This window comes from Vombatus ursinus, unplaced genomic scaffold (assembly GCF_900497805.2).
Source record: "Vombatus ursinus unplaced genomic scaffold, bare-nosed wombat genome assembly UNPS02014818.1, whole genome shotgun sequence".
In the NCBI taxonomy this organism is placed as follows: domain Eukaryota; kingdom Metazoa; phylum Chordata; class Mammalia; order Diprotodontia; family Vombatidae; genus Vombatus; species Vombatus ursinus.
In genome coordinates this window covers 73640996-73662816 of record NW_020954596.1, presented here as the reverse complement: position 1 = coordinate 73662816, position 21821 = coordinate 73640996, and the positions used below count along the sequence as shown (strand labels likewise).

The 21821-nt window shown below is 37.2% G+C and overlaps 1 protein-coding gene across 1 annotated transcript in view; it reads left to right on the top strand.

Annotated features, from left to right (window-relative positions):
* LOC114023436 (transmembrane protease serine 11C-like) overlaps positions 1 to 21821 on the top strand; it is a 111480-nt gene that overhangs the window by 8831 nt on the left and 80828 nt on the right. Inside the window, exon 3 of the mRNA XM_027836061.1 lies at positions 4712 to 4830. Within this exon, the coding sequence (XP_027691862.1) occupies positions 4712 to 4830 (119 nt within the window). The remainder of the gene's footprint in view (positions 1 to 4711; positions 4831 to 21821) is intronic.

The following is a 21821-nucleotide window of genomic DNA, read 5'->3' as shown; positions in this document are numbered from 1 at the left end:
TTGTCCCTGAGTTTTTTCATCCAGAAAACAGAAATAATAACAACCATCTCACAGGGTTGTTGTTGTAAGGATCAAATGAGACATGATATGTAAAATGTTTTATAAAACCTCTCATTATTAGTTTTCCTTCAATCTTCCCTAACTAGATTGCATTTAACATCCTTGTTTTATTTTGTATTCAGTACATATGGGGAGGCTAGATGGCGAAGTGGATAGAGTTCAAATCTGGCCTCAGCTTTGTGACCCTGGGCAAGTCACTTAATCTTGTTTACCTTAATTTTCTCATCTGTAAAATGAGCTGGAGAAGGAAAACGGTGAACCATTCTATTATTTTTGCCAAGAAAACCCCAAATAGGATCACGGAGTCAGGCACAACTGAACATATATATTATTATGTAGTCTTCCCTACATCCCAAAGAAAGGAAGGGAATGCACATTTATATAGCACCTGCAATGTTTCAGGCATTGTGCTAAGTGCTTTCTACAGTTATTATCTCATTTGATCCTCACAACAATCCTGTGAGGTAGGTCCTGTTATTAACCCCATTTTACAGATAAGAAAACGGAGGCAAATAAAGACTGAGTTGCTCAAGGTCACACAGCTAGTAAGGATGTAAGACCAAAGTTGGACTCAAAGTCTCCTGACTCCAGGTCCAGTGCTCTTCCCACTATTATACCACCTCCCATGGAATATAAAGTCCTTAATATAAGGATTGTTTCCATTTTTTGTCTTTGTATCTCCAAGTACTTAGCATAGCACCTGTCCTAGTAGGTGCTACTCGTTAATTGATTGAACCAAGAATTGATTGAACCAGTTTTAATCAAACTGAGAAACGAACCAATGTTACTAAAAATTTGTTTCTTTAAAAATGAAATTCATATATTATTTCAAAATGTCATCATCACCAGTCAATTATTAAATATAGTCAATAGACCAACCCCTTCTTATACACACACACACACACACACACACACACACACACACACACACACACACACACTTTACAGGCTAGTTCTCAGTAAAATAAAACTTTCCACACATATATGACTTTCCTTCTACCACAGTTCACTTTAGTCAAATAGGCAATAATATTTTTTGAGCACCAACCCTGTGCATAACAAGGAATACTTGGTTTTTGGAGGTGGGCAGAGCAAATCACACCATGTCCTTGCTTTCCACCTCCACATTTTATACAAGTGAAATCAAGTTACAGTGAACATCAAGGTTATTTTTGAGGGAGAAAATAAGAGGAATAGGACAAGGTCAGTTCCACCCACTTTGTCTTGGATGGGAGTGCAGGAAGTTACTGAATGTATATATGTATATATGTGTATGTATTATGCAAGTGTGTATACATGCATGCATTATAAATTACGACTTTGGTACTTTTTGATACCAACTAGGCAAGGTCATTGCCTTCTCCATACCTCCCCAAGTTGCTAAAAAAGCATAATCCCTCAAAGCACTGATTAAGGACAATCATTCTGATTTGTTGTACAAAACAAAACAGAAGAAATAATAAAAGAGATTGGAGAGAGGAAGAGTGAGTGAAAAGAACACTAGACTAGGAAATGGAAGGCCTATATTTTATTCCTAGACCTCCCACTAACTGCATGACCTTGTTTGAATTATTTAACCTCTCTAGGATTGTTCCCTCATTCATAAAATGAAAAAGTTAGGTTAGATGATTTTTGGTGGTGTCTCTTCCAGTTCTGTCTTTTCTGTCTTTTTGGGATTCTATAACAAGAATAGGACTCCAAGCATCTTATAGTCTAAGGTAGTAGAAAGAATAAAGATACATTAAAAATGTATAGAAATACTATATTTAGTTTACTCTATAGCAATGCTTTATGTGCAAATTTATGTTAAGGGTCACAAAAGAGATTTCTTTGGTGAAACTATTTGTGTTAACATAATCTAACCTATGAATTAGATAATTTATGGGCTCAGTAATACCTTATTATGGAAAATTTTTAACTTTAGAGATTAAGCTACTTGTAAATCTTATCTTAAGAAAAACAACACTCCTGATTTTAACTACACCATTAGGATATCTGTATAATTCCTTAAAGAAAATTAAATTAAGATTTTTTTAAATCACTACAGACTTGTAGGAACAAGTACAGTGCAGCCTAAAACTATTAAGAATAACTGAGGAGTTGCTTCCTAATTCCTAGCTTCCTAACCCATCTTTTAAAAAGTGGCTGGAGACTCCTAGTGGGAATTCATCCTGAGGCTGTCTATGCAAAGCCAAAACATCTGGGCAAACAGTGAAAAAGTCGAAACAATCATCTAAAATCTTCACAAATTTGAATATTTGGCACTGGGTAGACAAAATGTCTATATGATTAACTGGATTTATACTTTCAATCAAGATGTTCTGACATCATAGAAAAGCATTCTTAGTTGGACACTCCTCTTTTGGATGACACAAACTCAGCACCATTATTTGGGATTTTATAACCTTTAAAAAAAAACAGGGTTTTCTGGTTCTCCATTCCCAACTATAATCTTAGAATTAGAAATCTGTATTATATTTATATATGTACCTGTTGTTACCCATGATAGAATGTAAATTTCTCAAGAGCAGATTTTTTTTTTAAATACAATCTGGCTACTGACATCATTCAAGTGAAATTGCTCTAAGATTGCCAATGATCTCTTAATTGATAAATCTGATGATCTTTTGTCAGTCCTCATCTTTCTCGACATATCTGCTGCATTTGTTGCTGTCAACCACTTTCTCTTTGTATATACTCTCTCCTCTCCGGTTATTCAAGACACTGCTGTCTCCTTGTTCTCTTTTACCTAATAGCTCCTTCTCAATGTCCTTTGCTGGTTCATCATCCAGTTCATCCTCTTCCTAATCGTGAATGTTCTCCAAAGTTCTGTCCTAGGCCCTCTGCTTTTCTCTCCCTATACTCTCTCTGGTGTGAGGGGTTGTTGAGCCCTTTTCAGGACTGCTCATCTACCTTTGGTATTCATCTGATTCACTCACCTCTCTCACCTGTGGCTCCAAGAAGTTGTAGCACGTGCAATGGCCACACCATGGTAAACCATCTGGGCAGACTGACCCGGTTGAGTTCAACTACTGATTATCTTCCCCCCCAAATCCAGCCATCTTCTAAACTTTTTTATTTTTATCAAAGGAATTCTTCCAGTCTCCCAAGTTTGTAACACTGGTGTTATCTCCAACCCCTCACTCTCCCTCATGCCATATATCTAATCAATTGCCAAATCTTGCCATTTCTACCCCCACAATGATAACAACAATCAATGATAACAATACCTAACATTTATGTAGTATTTTAAAGTTTGCAATATGCCTTACAAATATTATTTTATCTTCACAACAATTCTGGGAGGTAGATTATTATTATCCCCATTTTTACAAATGTGGAAACTGAGACAGACAGCATTTGAGTGACTTGCCCAGGATCACACAGCTAGTAAATACTCCACAATATCTTTCATACCCTACCAGTTATCTCTATTCACACAGCTACCACCTTAGTTCAGGCCCTCATCACCTCTGACATAGATTATTGTAATGGCTTCCTGATTGATTTCCTTGCCGGTAGTCCATCCTCATTGCCAAAAGGATTTTCCTTTAACAAAAGTGAGACCATTTCACTCACCTGCTCAATCAATTCCAGTAGTCATTCAGTAAGTCAATAAACATTTAAGTGGCTACTATGTGCCAGGCACTGTGCTAAGCACTGAGGATACAAAGAAATATAAAAGTCAGTCTAAGCTCTCAAGGAGCCTACAGCCTAATGGGATCCCTGGCGACACTAGGATCACAGATAAATCCTCTGTTGAGCTCTTAAAACCTTTCATAAACTTACCCCAATCTTATCTTTATCACCTCATTGTGTATTATTTTCCCCTATATTCTGCAATATTCTGCATATTACTGTTGTGCCTTCTTTACATATCACATTTCTTTATATACCTTGCTTTTATTTAATTGTTTGCATATTGTTTCTCCCACTAGACAAAAGCTTTTTGCCTTTCTTTCTATCCCCAGTGCTTAGTACAGTACCTAGTAGGCACTTAATAAATGATTGTTGACTGACTGACTGTTCCTCACAGTAAACACTCCATTTTCTGTCTGTGTGGGCCTTTTCACTGGCTGTCATCCAAGCCTGGAATGTATCCCTTACATGAAGTCCTTATATGAAGTGTTCCTTACATGAAGCATTCCCTGATTTCAACAGCTAGAGAGCTCCTCTCAAGCTAACTTCTATATAACAACTTTCTATTTATTTGTATTTGTTCTCTTTATATTTATTCTATATGTACATATCTATGTCTTTGTTGTCTCTTTTGTTATAATATAAGCTCCTTGCAAGTAGGCATTGTTTCATTCTTTTTCTTTGCATCCCTAGTACCTAGTAGAGTGCCTGACATAGAAAAGGTGGTTAATAAATGCTTGTTTGATTATTATGGAAATATAGGTAATGTGGCATTGCATTCTTATGTGACAAACTTGAATTCTGATATATATAATTTTTAAATTTTTCATTTTTAAAAATATCCTGAACACATTATTAAATAGATTACAATTTTTTGAGAGAAACCACTTCTCTGCCAAAGCTATATCAACATTTTCTGGGCACTCAACTTCTATTTCACATGCCGTTTCTTCAATGGGAATAGTAAATAGATACAAAAAGATATACTAATGTTTCCCTCTCTACTTCACAGGTAAAACACCTTTCTATTACCACATCAGCTTTAAACTTGCTAATGTTGAATATGACAGCAAGTTTAGCAAGCCATATTCTCAAGAATACATACATCTAAATGAAAGGATAGTGTCTCTGGTAAGTTTGGGGTTTTTTTGCCTTTTTTCCTTTCCATACAATGCATTTGAAGTGGTAGAAGTAAATTGTACAAATAATAACAATATATTAATACATCACTTTTAGTTTTACAAAGTGCTTTTCTTATGACAACCTTGGAAGGTAGATAATACAAATATCCCCATTTCCCAGATAATTAAACTAAAATTCAAAGAAGCTAACCAATGTGTCCACGATCACATAGCTAGTAATTGTTGATGCCAGATTTTGAGCCGACATCTTCTGATCTTTCCATTATACCATGTTGCTTCTCTACGCAAAAAAATCCAATTTAGCATCCTCACTCTCTCTTTTTATACTTCCAATTGAATTTGAGCTGGGAGAGATCTGTAATTCTAAATCATTGAGACATTTTAAAAATTATTATCTTGTATAAATATAATACCTTGGAAGTTTTCATTCTTAAAGGCATTGAAGGATTTTTAATTTCAGAAATGTTTATTCTTTCCAACAATACAACTTATGACCTATCTATTCCTCCTCCTCTTGTGTTATTCATGCTTGTGTCCTCCTATATATCCTCCACAGACAGTCTACTCTAAGTGCTACAACTCTTCTGGATGGAGACCACTGTCCACTGGTTACTCTTCTCTCTTCCTTTCCAGTCATTCTTTAATGTTTTAATGTTACCCATCTTTCCTGTGTAATTCTTCACTGATAAGATGATGCAGCTTCCTTGTACTCACTCCGCACCTCTTCATTGTCCATTGGGTGCCACAGAATTTTAATTATTTGGAGATTTTAGCATCCCTTGACTTGTAGCCTTATCATATCACTGGAATATTATTCATGTTTTAAAAAATGAGTCTTTGTTGCTGGGAAAAGTTTGGGGTTATTAAAAATATTGCCAAATGTCCCGAAAACAATCTAGCCTAGCTTCTTCCTCCTATTCAATGGGCCTAGTTCAATGTCTATCCACAATATCTAGACAAGACACTGATGGGCCAATTCAATCAGTTATCTACCTTATTGCACATTATAGTATGCTTGTTTGTTTTTTTGTTTTTGCATTTTGATAAGGCAATCCAGGTTAAATGACTTTCCCAGAGTTACACAGCTAGTAAGTGTTATGTATCTGAGGTCAGATTTGAACTCAGGTCCTCCTGACTCCAAGGCCGGAGCTCTATCCACTGTGCCACCTAGCTGCCCCCAGGTAGAGAGGGTCCATGGAAGTAGGATTTCCCTTTTTCTTTTTTGGGTTTTTTGTTTTTGTTTTTGTTTTTTTGGAGAGGCAGTTGGCGTTAAGTGACTTGCCCAGGGTCACAAAGCTAGTGAGTATCATCTGAGGTCACATTTGAACTCAAGTCCTCCTGACTCAAGGACGGGCACTCTATCCATTACACCACCTAGTTGGCCCTGCATACTATACTATGGACAATGTTGCTGTTCAGTTGTTTCAGTCATGTCTGACTTTTTGTGACCCCATTTGGGGTTTTCTTGGTAAAGATACTGGAGCAGCTTGCCATTTCCTTTTCCAGCTTATTTTACAGATGAGGAAACCGAGGCAGACAGAATTAAGTGACTTGCCCAGGATCACACAGCGAGTATGTGTCTGATGCCTGATATGAACTCAGATTTTCCTGACTGTAGGCCCAGTGTTAGCTAGGCTGCCCTACTGTGGACAACAGGCATACTTCAGTTTGTTGTTCATAAAATCATAGGTTTTGTTCTAGAAGGTACTCTAAGAATCATCCAATATAAGTCCCTCATTTTAGAGATAAAGAGACTGGGATTAAACGTCTTGCCCAAAGTGATAGTGGTATTAACTTTCAAAACCAAGATTCAAACTCAGGTCCTCTGACTTTAAATCCAACCCTTTCCATTGTACCATTCAGCCTCCCTTTTTCCTGAATGGATAATTAGGCCAAACTCTTTTAAGGTGATTATAGATCTAATCTATGAGGTTCTGTGTAATGGCTTGGGGCTTAATGAAATCACTGCAATGCCACCTACAAACAAGAGCATCTGGAAAAATCTTGTCATCCACAGGACATCTGCTTTTCATTTGAACTCTTGACTGGACCTCCTCTATGACAGTGGCAAACACCCTGAGAAAGAATCTTTGCAAATTAAAGATGTCACACACAGTTACCTCGATTGTTATGTATTTCAAGGTATCTTATATGATTTTAACATCAGGATTACCACACCTTGTTGGAGAAAAGCCTGCAAACAGTATTTTAATCTACTGAATCAAATCCTTTTTCTAGAGTCAAGAAATAATCAGCTTGGTGGCATCTCATAATCTCAATATTTTTCAGTGTATTGTCTGACTATAACATTTTTATCCCTTCTAGAAAATCATCTGTGAAAGACTGCCTATTCTCTTCTTGTACCATTTTAGGGCCTACTCAAAGCCTAGATTTTCCACCTGTAGAACACATGTCAAGATGAAGGTAGGAAGCCCCCAGGCCTAGCTTATTCTTGAGACTTTTTCTTCTTCCATTCATTTGCATAAGAGACCAAATGGATTTGAGGGCTCTTAAAAGGTGTATTTGGTAAAGCCACACAGTTTGGTGAGGATTCTATAGTAGATCCATGTTAAAATGAGTTTGAAGGAAGAGAATCCCTATGAAGAAATTAATCAGGGAGCTAAAAGGACTTTCTGATCCTAAATCAGGTTGGGAGACTCCTGATAGTGAATCTGCCCTCAGATGAACAGGAAATAGGAAGATTAATAATAATAAAAATAATAACAATAGACAAGTCTGAAGGCACAAATTAACTGAGGCGAATGGTTCTGTTTTCCAAAAAGGTTAGTGCCTGGGCAGGGAACCCCCTTCTGAAGAGGAAACATCCAATTCTACCCTGAAACAGAAACAACATTGCCTCCACACCTATAGTAAAAAAGCTGATCAAGTCTTCCTCCTTAGTCAGATGACTGGGTGTGCTTGGCTTTTACTTTTCTAAAACAGCCTTATCGTGAAGCCTCTGGGCATTGACCAAAAGAGAAAGGACAGAAAGCTGACCACCTCTCCCAGTGAAAAACAGCTCATTTGAAGACACCAGCTGAAGTTCAAATCTGGAAGCAGAAATTCCAAAGCCTTGTGCCAAGGAGTGCCTTACATGGCAATAACCACAAGGCCAGTAGAGCACCAGTAATCAGAAACTACAAGACACCAATAGGAAGTAAGGCATGCACATGCTACAGAGACCACATACTTAGAAGAGACTATACCCCTGGCAGAGACTAGATACCACCTAGAACCACTGGGGAGCAGACCCAATAAGAAAAGCACAATGATATCACCAGAATTCATCAGCAGCCATGAATGTATGAGTTTTCCCTCCACATATGAGCCCTTGTCCTAGGTTCCAAATGTACCACTTCACTGTGCGTCCTAGTCACACATGATCCTTGTGTGTAGACTATTACAGGATCAGTGACTTGCCTAAGACCTGAGTTTAGATCCTGCCTTAAACACTTACTAGCTAGGCAGGATCTAAACTCAGGTCTTCCTAATGCCAAGTCTAGTATTCTATTCACTACATCAAATCTTCCCATCTTTTCTATATCCTTCATAGTAATTTCTTTTTTTTTTAATTTATTTATTTCTTGATTAGGCAATTGGGGTTAAGTGACTTGCCCAGGGTCACACAGCTAGTGTCAAGTGTTTGGTCTGAGGCTGGATTTGAACTCAGGTCCTCCTGACTTCAGGGCCAGTGCTCTATCCACTGTACCACCTAGCTGCCACCATAGTAATTTCTTAAAGCATAATAATATTCCAATACATCCATTTGCCATAATTTTAATCTGTAGGTAACTACATAGCTTCCAGTTCATTGCTACAAATGGTTGCTACAAATACTCTTACATTCAAATGGATCTGTAATTTCCTCAATTCAGGAGTTACTTCTAATTCTCAGGAGTTACTTCTCAACCCCTTCAGGGTCTGCCCATCCTGGATTATACTTGTCCATGAAAGAGGAAGGAAAAGAGGAGAGAGTGGGGAAGGAAGTCTACCCAAGAGGCCACAGGTCTTCCTTGCTTTCTCCCAACATCTTACAGCACCAGTGAAACACTCTGGTCATCTACTTGCTGTCCTTCACTTTTATCACATGACCAGCCCATCTTCTCTTCTTGCCAGACAATTCCTTGATGACATCCTCTACTCTTATTCTTCATTGGTTATATGTTATATACTGTTCTTATCCAACATAAGCCTTTCCACTGCCCTTTGTATTATGGCCATTTTTAGTTCTGAAGCAGTGGTGTTCCATTCAGCAGCACCAGTAAAATGTTTGTAATGAAAAGATGGGTCTTTGCCAGTTATGGGAAGTTTGAGGTTAGTGTAAGTGTTTTGCAGTTTTCCAAAGCAATGTAGCCTGCTCTTCTCTTGCTCAAATTTGGGCCCAGATGATTTTCCACCTGTATTGTCTTCCAATATCGATTTCTTCATCCATTAGACTTTGCTTTGTAGATGGATCAGACAAACTTCTTTGAGTGAATACAGATCTGTTCCAGGAGACTCTGTGATGTCTTGGCACTTGCTGCAAACAATATGTCATATGCAAATAGGAGTATTTGGAAGACATCCCCATCCGTGGGGAATCCCTCCTCAACCCAGTCTGTGCTGAATCTATTCTATCATAGGGCCAAATGCATTTAAGATTCCTTAGAAGATGTAACAACAGAAATACCCTTGTTGTATTATCCTCTGATAATAAACATCAAGCGAGGCATAAAACAGGGACATACTGTTTCCCATTAATACCCTCATTAACAATACCCTCAACTTATGTAAAATTGACCTTCATAAAGATTTTGAATAGATGGGAGAGTAGATGTATAGGGCAGTAATAATTGACTTTTTATTTTGGATGTTAACAAGGTCTGATTTTTTCAGTACCTTTGGTATATTTGTTTCTTTCCAATACATTGTATATCTGCCCTTCAATGCCCTTACAACTGTATCACCTTCGTGATGATATACTTGTTTCAGTCTGGTTGCCTTATCCATCTTTTTTCTTTTTAGTACCATTTCTACATCCTCTCTAAGCACCTCAAGCACTGTGATGCTAGGGTCCAACTGTGGTAGTTCCATTATCCTTGATTTTTTGAAAGTTTGTCAACACGATTTCCACAAATACTTTCTGATAAAAATTTATCATCTGCTTGTATTCCTCTTTCCATTTTCATCTTTGAATGTCCTTGAGATAACTTTACTTAGTTGGATCTCTTGCCAAGCTTCCTTTAAACTGGTTTTATCTTCCATTGCTTCTTTATGATATAAAGAATGATATATGATATATAGAGATGATATATATCATATAGAATGATATATGATATATAGAGATCTTCTATATGATATATAGAGATGATATTTCTCTTAATTGTCCATCATGCTGCTGCTTAAGATTTTACAAAGGAGTTACCTTTGTAACCTGATGTTGCCTTTGGTAACTATCTGTCTCTAATTTGTAGTTAAGTCAAATGTTTATTAATTAAAGCATTTTCTGGACTATTTTGGTCTCTGTGTTTTAGAAATTAATTTATATTGGTTTAACTTCTGTATAAAATGATTATAATTGGTGTTAATGTCATTTATGTAGTCCATTTCCCGTGTTTTTATTTTCAATAGTTTGTTCAAATAATTCCAAGTGAAATCTTAATTGTACTTCATATCTTTTTCTCATTGCTATTCTTTCTTCCTCTTTATAATAAGTTATAATTGTATTTTGTACAAGTTAATATTTTGCCAGTGCACAGACAGCCAACTCAAGGATAACGACAGTATCAATAATGAGTCATCAGTTTTATTCTTTGTGATTTTGGGGCTCACCATGTCTGGTATCTATGAATTTTTTTAAGTATTCACGATATAGAGGTATGAGTTTTCCATATAATTTACAAATCTTTGACTTCTCTAATTTCTTTGTACTGAACCATACTTTCCAATATATTTTTCTTCATCCTCGTTTTTCCTATCTTTGCATTGAAGGTGCTGTAAATATTTTGGTGTATATAGGATCTTCCTATTTTTGTCCTCCTTGGGGTATGTGCCCATAATAATTGCTATAAAATGTATGTACATATATTTTAATTCAATGTAACATGTATTTTTTAATCATGTATAGAACACTGTGTTAGGCCCTGGGAGAAATACAAGATTTAGCTAAGACGTGGTTTCTGACCTGACAGAGCTTATAAGCTAGGACATAAAACATATTGATCCAGCACAGTGGCGTAGCTAGGCCCTACTCAACTGAGAGTATCAGTGCTGGCAATGTGCACCTCCATTGGCCTTTTCTTGCTTCTGTGATTTGCAGAATGTTAAGTTCTAGGTAAAACTTTAGTTTTCAACAGGAGGACTGGAGTCTCAGTTCACACATTCATTGGCTTCTCACAACCACCTCAGCTTTCCAAAGAATGTTACTAATTACAATAATAATGTCGGGCACTCTAGTGTAGAGTTTCCCCAAAGAAGGAGTTAAAAGTAAAAATAAAAGGTACCCGGTGTATAAACATGAATCACATAAGGAATAGTGTGTTTATTCCACACAGAAAAAGGGATACTAAGCAAATAAAGAATCATAGACTGATTGAAACAGAATTTAGTAACTCATCACTACTAGTACAATTAGTTGGAATCCAAATATTTAAGCCTTTTGAGGTAGAGGGGATATAAACAGTTTTTGCAAAGCTGCTAATTAGCCACTTTACATATTACCTCTACTGAGCACAATTTGGTCAAGCAACAAATAGTATCATCTTTATAGCATCTTCTCTTTCTCCCCCACTGCCACTTTCCTTACTGCCAGTCTGCTCCCACTACTGCTACAAAAACAACCACTCTGATTGCCATTGCCCTTGGCATCAGCCTTCTCTTTCCACCACTGACAGTGCTGACCTATTAAGGAAAGAAAACATAAAGAAGGAGACAAAAAAGGTTAGAGGCCCCAGCACAGGTTCCCCTAGTTAAGTCACCCTAGTCTTAGACAACACATGAATAAGATCTGTGGGATAGGGAAGACCTGTCTTTTGACATCCCTCACTGACAGTCACAACTTGTTATTTGGAAAGCTGGAGCCAAAAAGGGCCACAAATTAGAAGCCTTGTATTAGATGTAGAACCCCCAGCTCATTATTGCTTTCATGGAACTCAGGGTACCAAGATCCTATTAACATCATCCTAGAGCACCCTGGGTCACTATTTTGACTTGAAGTTCATCCTCTAAGGCCTGAACAATAAGTTACATTGTCCCTGGAGTCCTCAGAAGTTTCTAGAGGAACTCTGAATGTGTGTTTCTTGAATGGCCTCAAAAGGCTCACTCAACCTTGCTACATACAGATAACCATAACTTTTTTTTAAAATTAATAATAAATGAATACAGACATCTAAAGCAAAGTATTTTATGAGGTGCAAAGGAGAAAAGTCATATTTATCGTGAGAATCAGAGAAGGCCTAGAGCAAAGGTGTCAAACAGGGCTGTCTCTGGGCTGCCTTACTCTAAAGCCTGCTGCTGGTATTGACACAGCTGGTGTCACAGACCTCTCCTGCCAACCTCCTAAGTTGTCTTGGGCTGAGAAATGTCTTACCCCAACCTTTGGTTGGTGTTGCCACTCCAGAATTTGATTTGAGGCCTTATTTTAAAGTTGTTTAGAGAGGAATGTTGGGAGAGTTCAGCTGAGTTGCTGCCTGTATTCTACCATCTTGGCCCCTATTTCCCTTCAAGGGGATTTCCTACTGCCCCACCTTGACCCCAAGAAGTTTCTTGGAGGCAGGGATTGTTTCATTTTTGTCTTTTTCTCATCACCTAGAATCATACCTGGCACACAGTAAGTAATTAAGATGTGCTTGTTGAAATAAATGTACCCTCTCAACATGGTAGTAGACACTGTGAGTATATTTATATGAGAAATGTAGAAAAATTGGAATTCTAAGCATCAAGGAAAGTTTTGTAAATGACTATAGGACTTGAGCCTCTAAATTCGCCACAAAAGCAGTCCTACAATTACTTGCACTGTCTTCAATCAAAAGCTACCTCAAAGAGAGCATTGACAGCAGCCACGACTCTCCATGAGGTTGGAGTAGGACAAAGTGTTTTGTCCATATCCTAACAATCTATAGAGAAGATTCTAATAGAACTCATTTGGGGTCAACCCTGGCTTATCATTAACTTTTGCAGCTTTAAAAACTTATGTCTGCTAAGCGATTAGGGTTCACTCTTAAAGCCTGTAGCTATCTTATGATAGAGTGGTTTTGATTTCCCCTTTAATTCAGGAGACCTGAATTTGAATGTTGGCTATGCCATTTTCTAGCTGTATGCAGTCCATTAAGCTCTCTAAGCCTCAGTTTCCATACATTTAAAAAGAGAGAACTAAACTATCTGACCCCTAAAGTCCTTTCCAGCTCTAAAATTCTCTAAGTAGGTATGGTTTTACTATTAGCTAAATTATTAAAGTGCATAAAGCTGGAGAGTTCTGAGTAAAAGGTGAAGCTCAGAGTTACAAAGTCAAGAATATTAAGGGAGAGGGATTGAAATAAGCAAAACAAGAAAACAACTCTTGGTAAAGGAAGAGAAAGTGAGTAAATAAAACCTCTGTATTTCAAGGGTGCGTGATTTCCATTGTGTGGATATTCTTCCTTTCTAATGATTCAGATTATAGCTTCTTTATGAATGATTAGACAATCTTTGAGAGTTGCTATAACCTAAAAATTCATAATCCTGTGGCCAGCCTAGTGATGAACTTCTCTGAACTTAGCTAGCATGGTCTTTAGGGGACAGATGAACAGCGCATCACTGGGCTTTTGCTTGAAGTATTTCCAAGTTACTAGGATCTGCCAGAGCTTACAGTCCACTAGCACAGCCTGCAAGAACTTGGAGTCTCATCTACACCAAGACAAGGCATCAGGGGAATACTTTAGTGAAGAAGTATACACAAATGCTTTAAGGAAAAAAGAAAAGAATCACATGTGCAGTAGATTCACTGATGATGGCTCTGTGTCATATTATCTTGACAATTCAATGAGCACAGTAGGGACCATCCAAGAGTCTAATGGGTAAGAGGAAGGGGGGTGGCAATTCGTTTAGGATCATTGAAAATGGTGGGTTTTCTTGAGTTTTACTGAGACTTAAAATTAAGTGGATGATCAAAAGTTAACACAAATCAATTGAAGTTAATTTTTTATGATAGAAGAGAGCTTCATCCTACTAAGTAGGAATATCATCTGTTCCCTTGATCATGAGATTTACAGCTGCAAATGACCTTTACAGATAAGGAAACTGAAATCCTGAGAAATAAAATGACTTGCCTAAGTCACAGAATTAAAAGGCAGGGCTAAGTTTAAAACCTACATTTCCTTCTGGGACACTTTCTACTGCACTATGCTTCTGTAAACTACAGAATATAATATGATAACAAGATGACAGAATATTGTTTAAGACGTAAGTCCATTCTATGCATATAGATGAACATCTTCCTATGCTAAGTTTAGACCAATTCATTCAAAAGAATTAATAGCCTTCTAGAAACATTAGTTTAATCTAGAGCTTCATAAATATATTCAAATGATCCTAGTATTCTGCTCTAGGAACCCTGAGTTTTCTCATTCCAGTTCAGAACTCAATCCCAGCAAAAGGGAGTTGCCAAATATTGCTCATATTCATCTTTAGGTCACTTTTACATTTGTTTGAGTAACTGACCTTACACGCCTTTCTTTCCATTTTCATTAAGCACAATGATGCTCAATATATTATAGTTATTACAAAGTATACTCCATTCCTAAGTAACACTAGCGAAACATAATAACATATACAAAGTGGAGGTGTATATCATTAGCAATAAATTGTACCAGATAAATGTACCAAACAGTCATAATGTAGGAAGATTAGGGATTGGACCTACGATTTCATTGGTATAGGGAATTCCTGAGTGAAGAAACTCCCTCTGCCATGCAAGTCACTGCCACCTTCTCTGCAACTGTTAGAAAACTGCCTAGAGCACTGACAAGTGAGATGACTTGTGTAGAGTCACATGGCCAGTAGCCAGGAGCCTGAATTTTCAGGACCTACAAATCACCACTGCTCCTACCACAACTACTGGACAAATATGTACTAGTTACCACACAGGCTACTGGTCAAATATTAGATTGTTCACTGAACTTGCTTTAAGGTCAATTTTTAGAAAATAACCTCAGGTCCCATCCCTCTACCTAAGTTAATTATTGAGTCAGACAAGAGGCCAGATGACTCACTTGGGGAGTATAGTTTAGTGTTTGAAAAAAAAAGAAACAACTTTTCAAAAAAAAAAAAAGAAAAACAACTTTTCTTCTCAGCTAGGAAAGAGACAGAATCTGTCATGGTTTGGACTGGACCAGGTCAGATTATGCTGATCTGGAAAGTTGGAATGAGGAATAATGACAGGAATGAAGAGGAGAACTGATCACAGCAGCAGAGCAGTTGGAATTTTTTGAATTTTGAAGGGAACCAAAATAAGCACTCAGCTTCTAGAATTTTTCACTGGCAGGTCCACTTATTTAATAAAAATCCTGCTGAGGTGGTTGAGAGTGTTCTTTGCTAAAGAAAATCAAGAAGCTGATGAATTATCACCTGTTCCTCTCCTCTCCCTTTTCCATCTAAAGGTATGAAATTTTAGATCCTAAGTCTTTATTTCTTTTTGGTTAAATTATTTCTTTTTTTTTTTGGTGAGGCAATCGGGGTTAAGTGACTTGCCCAAGGTCACACAGCTAGTATGTGTCAAGTGTTTGGTCTGAGGCCGGATTTGAACTCAGATCCTCCTGACTTCAGGGCCAGCGCTCTATCCACTGCACCACCTAGCTACCCCAGTTAAATTATTTCTTATTCATTTATTAGGACTTCAGATATAATTTTTAGGCAAAAATTATTCTGATTTAACTTTTTTTAAGTGTCAAAAAGAGTATAAATCAAAGGAATGGCATTCATTTTAATAGAAAAAAATTTTTATAGGTCAGGAATGCTCATCTCTGACCTAACAGCTAGAGGTAACTTTAGTCTCAATGTTCTAAGGTTTTATCAGTAATTTGTTAATAACCAGCATTAATAAGCTCTGGAGTAAGGATCACGGGTAAGGAGTAAGGACACAAACTTGCTCAAGACTAAAACTGTGATTTTATCTTTTTACTTCCAGTATGTTGGATCAATGGCAGCTTGAGTGATTTCCATGCCCCATACCCCAGTTTCCAGAGAGAGAAAAGATAGAGGGAAAAGGGTATGACCAGTAGGAAAACACCCTAAGCCAAGGCCCATGGGTAAAAAAATTATATATTGTATTGGATACCCATGTCCCTTGGACATTAAAGTCACAATTTCAATATTCCAGAACTATCATTCCATATTCAATGGATTGGCAAGTCAATCTATTAATCATTGAGCAGCATATTTCTAGAATAGAGAGAATCTAAGCAGAAATAAGGACCAATTGTCACAGGGTCCTTGTATTCCAAGGTGACAAGCATATCTAAGAGTTACATAGAGGAAGATCATGCCTAAAATCACTATATGTGAGAACATTGGACAGGAAATATAACTGAAGCAAAAAGTAGAACCTCACATCTCCCTGATATGTCTTTGTGTTACTTAACAGACAGAAGTTAGATTTCTGGGGCCTATAGGTTATTTCCCTATCTCCCATAAAGCCTCCTCATGACCTTCCAATACCAGATTATTGTGCCTATACTATGACAAAACTGGGTTTCCTAATCAACTTTTTAAATTTAACATGTAGCCTAATGTCCTAGATAATTTGGGATCAAATTACCAGTGTGTTTTGGACATTACTGCTAAAGTTGCTTATATTGAAACTTAGTGAATGACACATCAGACTTTGTTTTCTTTTCCTAGAAATTTTCTGGAATTCTTTGCTCTTCTTGTTCTACTTTGTTAGATTTTCTGGTCTGACATTCCAGAATGTTAATGGAACCTCTCTCTGCTTTGGTCCATTTGCCGAGTAAAGACAACAATTGTTCTTGGTCAGTTCCTTCTGACTGCATGCTTCAGACATGCAGGAGTGCCTTGGCACTGCTACACATTCTGAAACAGATAAGCCGCAATATGCCCAACCAACCAAGGCTGCCAAATATTTACCAACACCAGAGAGGAAGGAATTTCAATGTTTAAATTGATGACCCTACTTTTTGATCACTGATATTAAGTTTTTTCTACTACATGTGATCTTGAACCTTCCTCCAACCCACACTAAGCCACAAGTAGTGTGATGATGTGCATAGCATTGTTTGATCCAGAGCTCCTTCTTCTTTAAGGAAGATCTACTTGCATCACATTATACAGACATACATACATACAAATATATATACACATCAATATACATAGATATATACATATACAATGTGCAAATATGTACATATATAGACATATATATACTGTCTGTATATACATATACACTTATGTCGGTACATGTCTCCCCTACTAGAATGTAAGAATCTTGAAGTCGGAGACTATTTTACTTCTGTCCTTGAATCCTTGGCACTTAGCATAGCCAGGGAATGTAGTAAGTGCTTAATAAAAGGCTTCTTGATTAATTGATAAATAGTAGTCCCAGTGTATATGTATGCATGTAAGTGTATAGTGGGAAAGGAAAAAGAAAGCCTGAAGTTGGTGAGTCCCCTGCTCTGACAGAGGCAATAAGAGCTAAAATTTTAATATATGCTTTTATAAGCCTCTTGGTGAATTTTAAATCTTCATAAATTTTCATAGGACTTAGAGCTGGTAGAAACTTGGGTCCAGAGTGATTAAATGCCTTTTCTAAGGACACACATGTCTTAAGTAACAAAGCCAAGATTTAAACCAGATCCTCTGACTCTAGTATTGCAGAAAGATTTTGTCTTGATGCAAGGAAAAACTTCCTAACAGAGATATTCAAACAAGGAAAAGCTGCTCAGGAGGTAGTGGTCAGAGGTATTAAAGCTAAGGTCATCCAATCCTTTGTTGAAGATACTGTAGAGGCAATTCCTGTTCAGGTATAGGCTGGACTAGATAACCTCTAAGGACCTTTGTCCAACTGAGAGTCCACAACTCTCTTTCCACTATAACATACTGACTCTGTTCTTTTTCTAGGAAAAGAACTAAATTTTCTAAAGTCCTGTCTCAAAACTCCAACTCAAGGACAGGTCTCTACAGAATCCTCAGGATATGACATTTGACTTCAACCAATTACTTAACGACCCTTTCCTCCATGGTCTGCCAAATGACTGAGCTTTTAAAAATAATGACTGCATGATCGCTACTGGAAATATTCCCATAACTCCACCTAATAGTGTCTTGGAATAAACTTAATAAAGCTGCTATTCACTAGAGGGACCACAGGCATTGATGTTATTTAAAGTATATGTTGTCATCTTGTACAGCTGTGGAAGGTAAAGAATATCTGTGAGTGACTGAGTGAATAAAATATTTAATACATAAGAATAAAATTTCACTTGGACAGATTTAAGGAATCAACTAGGTTTTTTTTTTTGTATTGAAGACTGTCCTTTGCTTATATAGCAGAGGTGGTCAGAGAAATCCATGATTAATTTGGTGAGTCCAGTTAATTAAATTATAGGGCATGGAGTTTTGTTAAACTAGAGCATATCTCATACAGTTGGGGTGGCCACTTGAACCTTTGCTAAAGGATAGACATATTCCTCAAAGGTCACAGCAAATTCCTCTGAATTATCCCTATTGACTAGTCTAGAGCTATGTACTAATAACTAACTAACAAGCCCAGGAGAATAGACTTTTTCAGAACTTTCTCCTCTAAGGCCTATAAGAGATCCAAGGAGAACTGGCTCCATCATTCTTTCAGATGCTTCTCAAACATGTGTTCTCCTTTGTACTCTCAGATGGAATGCAACAATAGAGGAAGATAGTATTTCTTCTTTCTCTTCCCCCCCATCCCCTGAAGAAGGCAGTATCAGTTGGGAAATCTAGGAACTTCCAGTCTCAAACTATGTCCAAGCACATCTCGCACATCTCCCACATCCAAATGTCTTTCTGCTGTAAATTGCCATTCTCCACTCTTAATGATAAAAAAAAAAACCTCCTCACCCCACTTGCTACACATTGACTGGTACAAGGGAGAGAAAGTGCTTGAGAAACATCCAAAAGAGAATGATGGAGCCAATTCTCCTTGGGTCACTTAGAAACTCAAGAATAGAAGGCTCCTCTGATCTCAACAAGTGGGGAGCCCAGAGACACAGCAAGAACAGTCAGGTGACAAGTATTTATTAAACACTTTGTAAGAGCCAGGCAGGCAGCTAGGTGGCACAGTGGATACAGTGCCAGGAGTCAGGAAGACTCATCTTCCTAAGTTCTAATCCAGCCTGAAATTTACTAACTGTATGACCCTGGGCAAGTCACATAACCCTGTTTGTCTCAATTCCTCCTTTGTAAAATGAGCAGGAGAAGGAAATGACAAACTACTCCAGTATCTTTGCCAAGAAAACCCTAAATGAGGTCACAAAAGGTAATACATGACTGAAAAATGACTGAATATATAGAGAATATATATTATTCTGAATATCTATCTATATCTATGTCTATATATGTATACATATATATATATAGAGAGAGAGAGAGAGAGAGAAAGAGAGAAAGAAAGAGAGAGAGAGATCCAGCATTTAGCATATAACAAGCACTTAATAAATGTTTCTCCATTCCATTCAATTCTAAGAATCTATCCCTGGGCTGCAGTCAATCATTAGGTAATTGCTGGAGACCATTCAAAGGAACTTATTGTGTTCTTCCAGCAAAGTTCACATCTATCAGGAAGGGTCAAGTGGTAATACCCCGCTCTCCTACTACATATTAAGTAAGTATTTTAATAAGCATTAGTGCCATTGTAGTGTCCCACTCACAAAAAAGCATAATTTTTGGCCCTAAATAAGGTCCCATTTCTGACTTTCCAATCTTAGCCAATGTGGATTAATCAAGCTTATAACCTTAGCATCTTCTTTGACTCTTCTCCCTCCTATATCCCCTATATCTAAACAGTTACTAACTCTTGTTGATTATGCCCGTCTTTCATATTGTCCCTTCTTTCTGTTACTATTGTCACCTCTCTAACCCATAATATTTCATGCCTGCTTTATTGTCATAACTACCTAACTAGTCTCCTTATACTCCCCTCTCTTTCCCCTCTAATCCATCATATGCACTGCTGTCAAACTATTCTTTCTAAAAACATTGCTTTAACGGATTGCTTCCCTGCCCCAAACCCTTCAGTGTCGCTGTTGCCTGCAGAATAAACCCTAAGCTTCTCAGTCTGTCATTCAAGGTATTGCATCATGTTCACCCTTATTTCTCACCTGTTTCCAAATGCTTATGATTTAGTCCCAAATATGACACATTTCTTCCTGCCTGTGCCCTTTGCCTCATCTTGTAGCACCTACTTATAATGCTTCTTTCCCTTCTCACGTCCTAATCAATCTTCAAGGCTGACACTCTGCCAGGAGTGTTGTAGTGGAAAGAGCACAACTAAGAATCTACAGCCCTGAATCCTCTTCCTGTCTCAGTCTCTAGCTAGCTCTGGGACCATGAGCAAGTCATTTTTCTCTATTTCCTCTTCTCTGTTCTGTGCATATTATATGTATTTAGTAGATATTTGTTGAATGGAGATAAATTGATCACCTGAAACAGTATGGTGAGGATTACTTACATCCAGGAAACTTGGGTTTGAGTATGGCTTCTGACATGCATTGGCTGTGTGACCCTGGACAAATCACTCAACACTCAAGGTATCCCTCTGAGACTGTAAGCTGCCAAGAAGGTGTCTACCTGCACTGGTAGAGGATGTTTGCTCACTTGAAATCAGAGGTCCAGACCTTAGCCCTAATAAATTTAAAGAATTAAGCTAGATAATATCTTGGGTCTCCTCCAGATCTATGTTTCTATGATACTTTCCCTGATCTCTTCACCCCACATCACTCTTTCCCTCATCAAAACACCAATAGCTTTTACTTCCAGTTGTACATATTTAGGCTCTGATTATATATAGTCTGAGATTGTTATTTAACTGTTTCCCATGTGTATACCCTGTTTCTCCAACAAGATTACAAGGTACCAGAAGGCAAAGGCTAACCCCAAGCTCTATTACAATGTCTTGCATATATAGTATTAATTTAACCTACTTTAATAAAGTAATTAAATATTAATAAATATAATATAGCACTAGAATGATATTAAAGTTAATTAATGAAATTAATATCATCACTAATATTTATTATTATATTCATTATTATTGAATAATAATTATTAAATATTATATGATATATAATATTATAATAGTAGTTTCCTCCTGACTGAAGACATAACACTTTCAGTAATTCTGGGCAGATAAGAATATGATAGATACTGAAGGGCTTACAGGAGGACAAATTGAGTAACATTTTAAATTTATATTGCTCTTCTGGGAATCCACTGCATGTTTTAATATCTTTGGTATCTTCAAATAACTTTGGCTAGCACTTTGATGCAATCGTAAACATGCACACACAAACTGCTGTACAGCTAATGAGATATTTGGCAGAATACTACTTTACTTTATTACAATTATTAAAATAGAGATATTTTGAATAGTCTTGCCTACTCTGAAGGGAAAGCAAAGAAGGATTTGAGGAAAGGACTCTTCCAACTTTTCTAGCAGCCACTTAGTTGGTGATGTGGGTGAAAGAGAGTGTCAATAGGCAGTTCTCTAGCCATATTTTTTTCTAGAGTTTTCTTTCATCTCCCAGGCTGACACTGTCAGTAATATGTAATGGAGAGAATTGTTCTGAATACATTCAGAGCTAGAAGGGACTTCAGAGTCCATATAGCCTAACTCCCTTATTTTACTGTGCCATAGAGAGATTAAGTACCTTTTCCAAGGATATACAGAGAAAAATGCTTTGTAATTCATAAATTAAAAGTGTTAGAAAATATGAAACATGCTATCATTTTCTTCATCTGGGAAACTTCTGTCCTCTCCTCTGA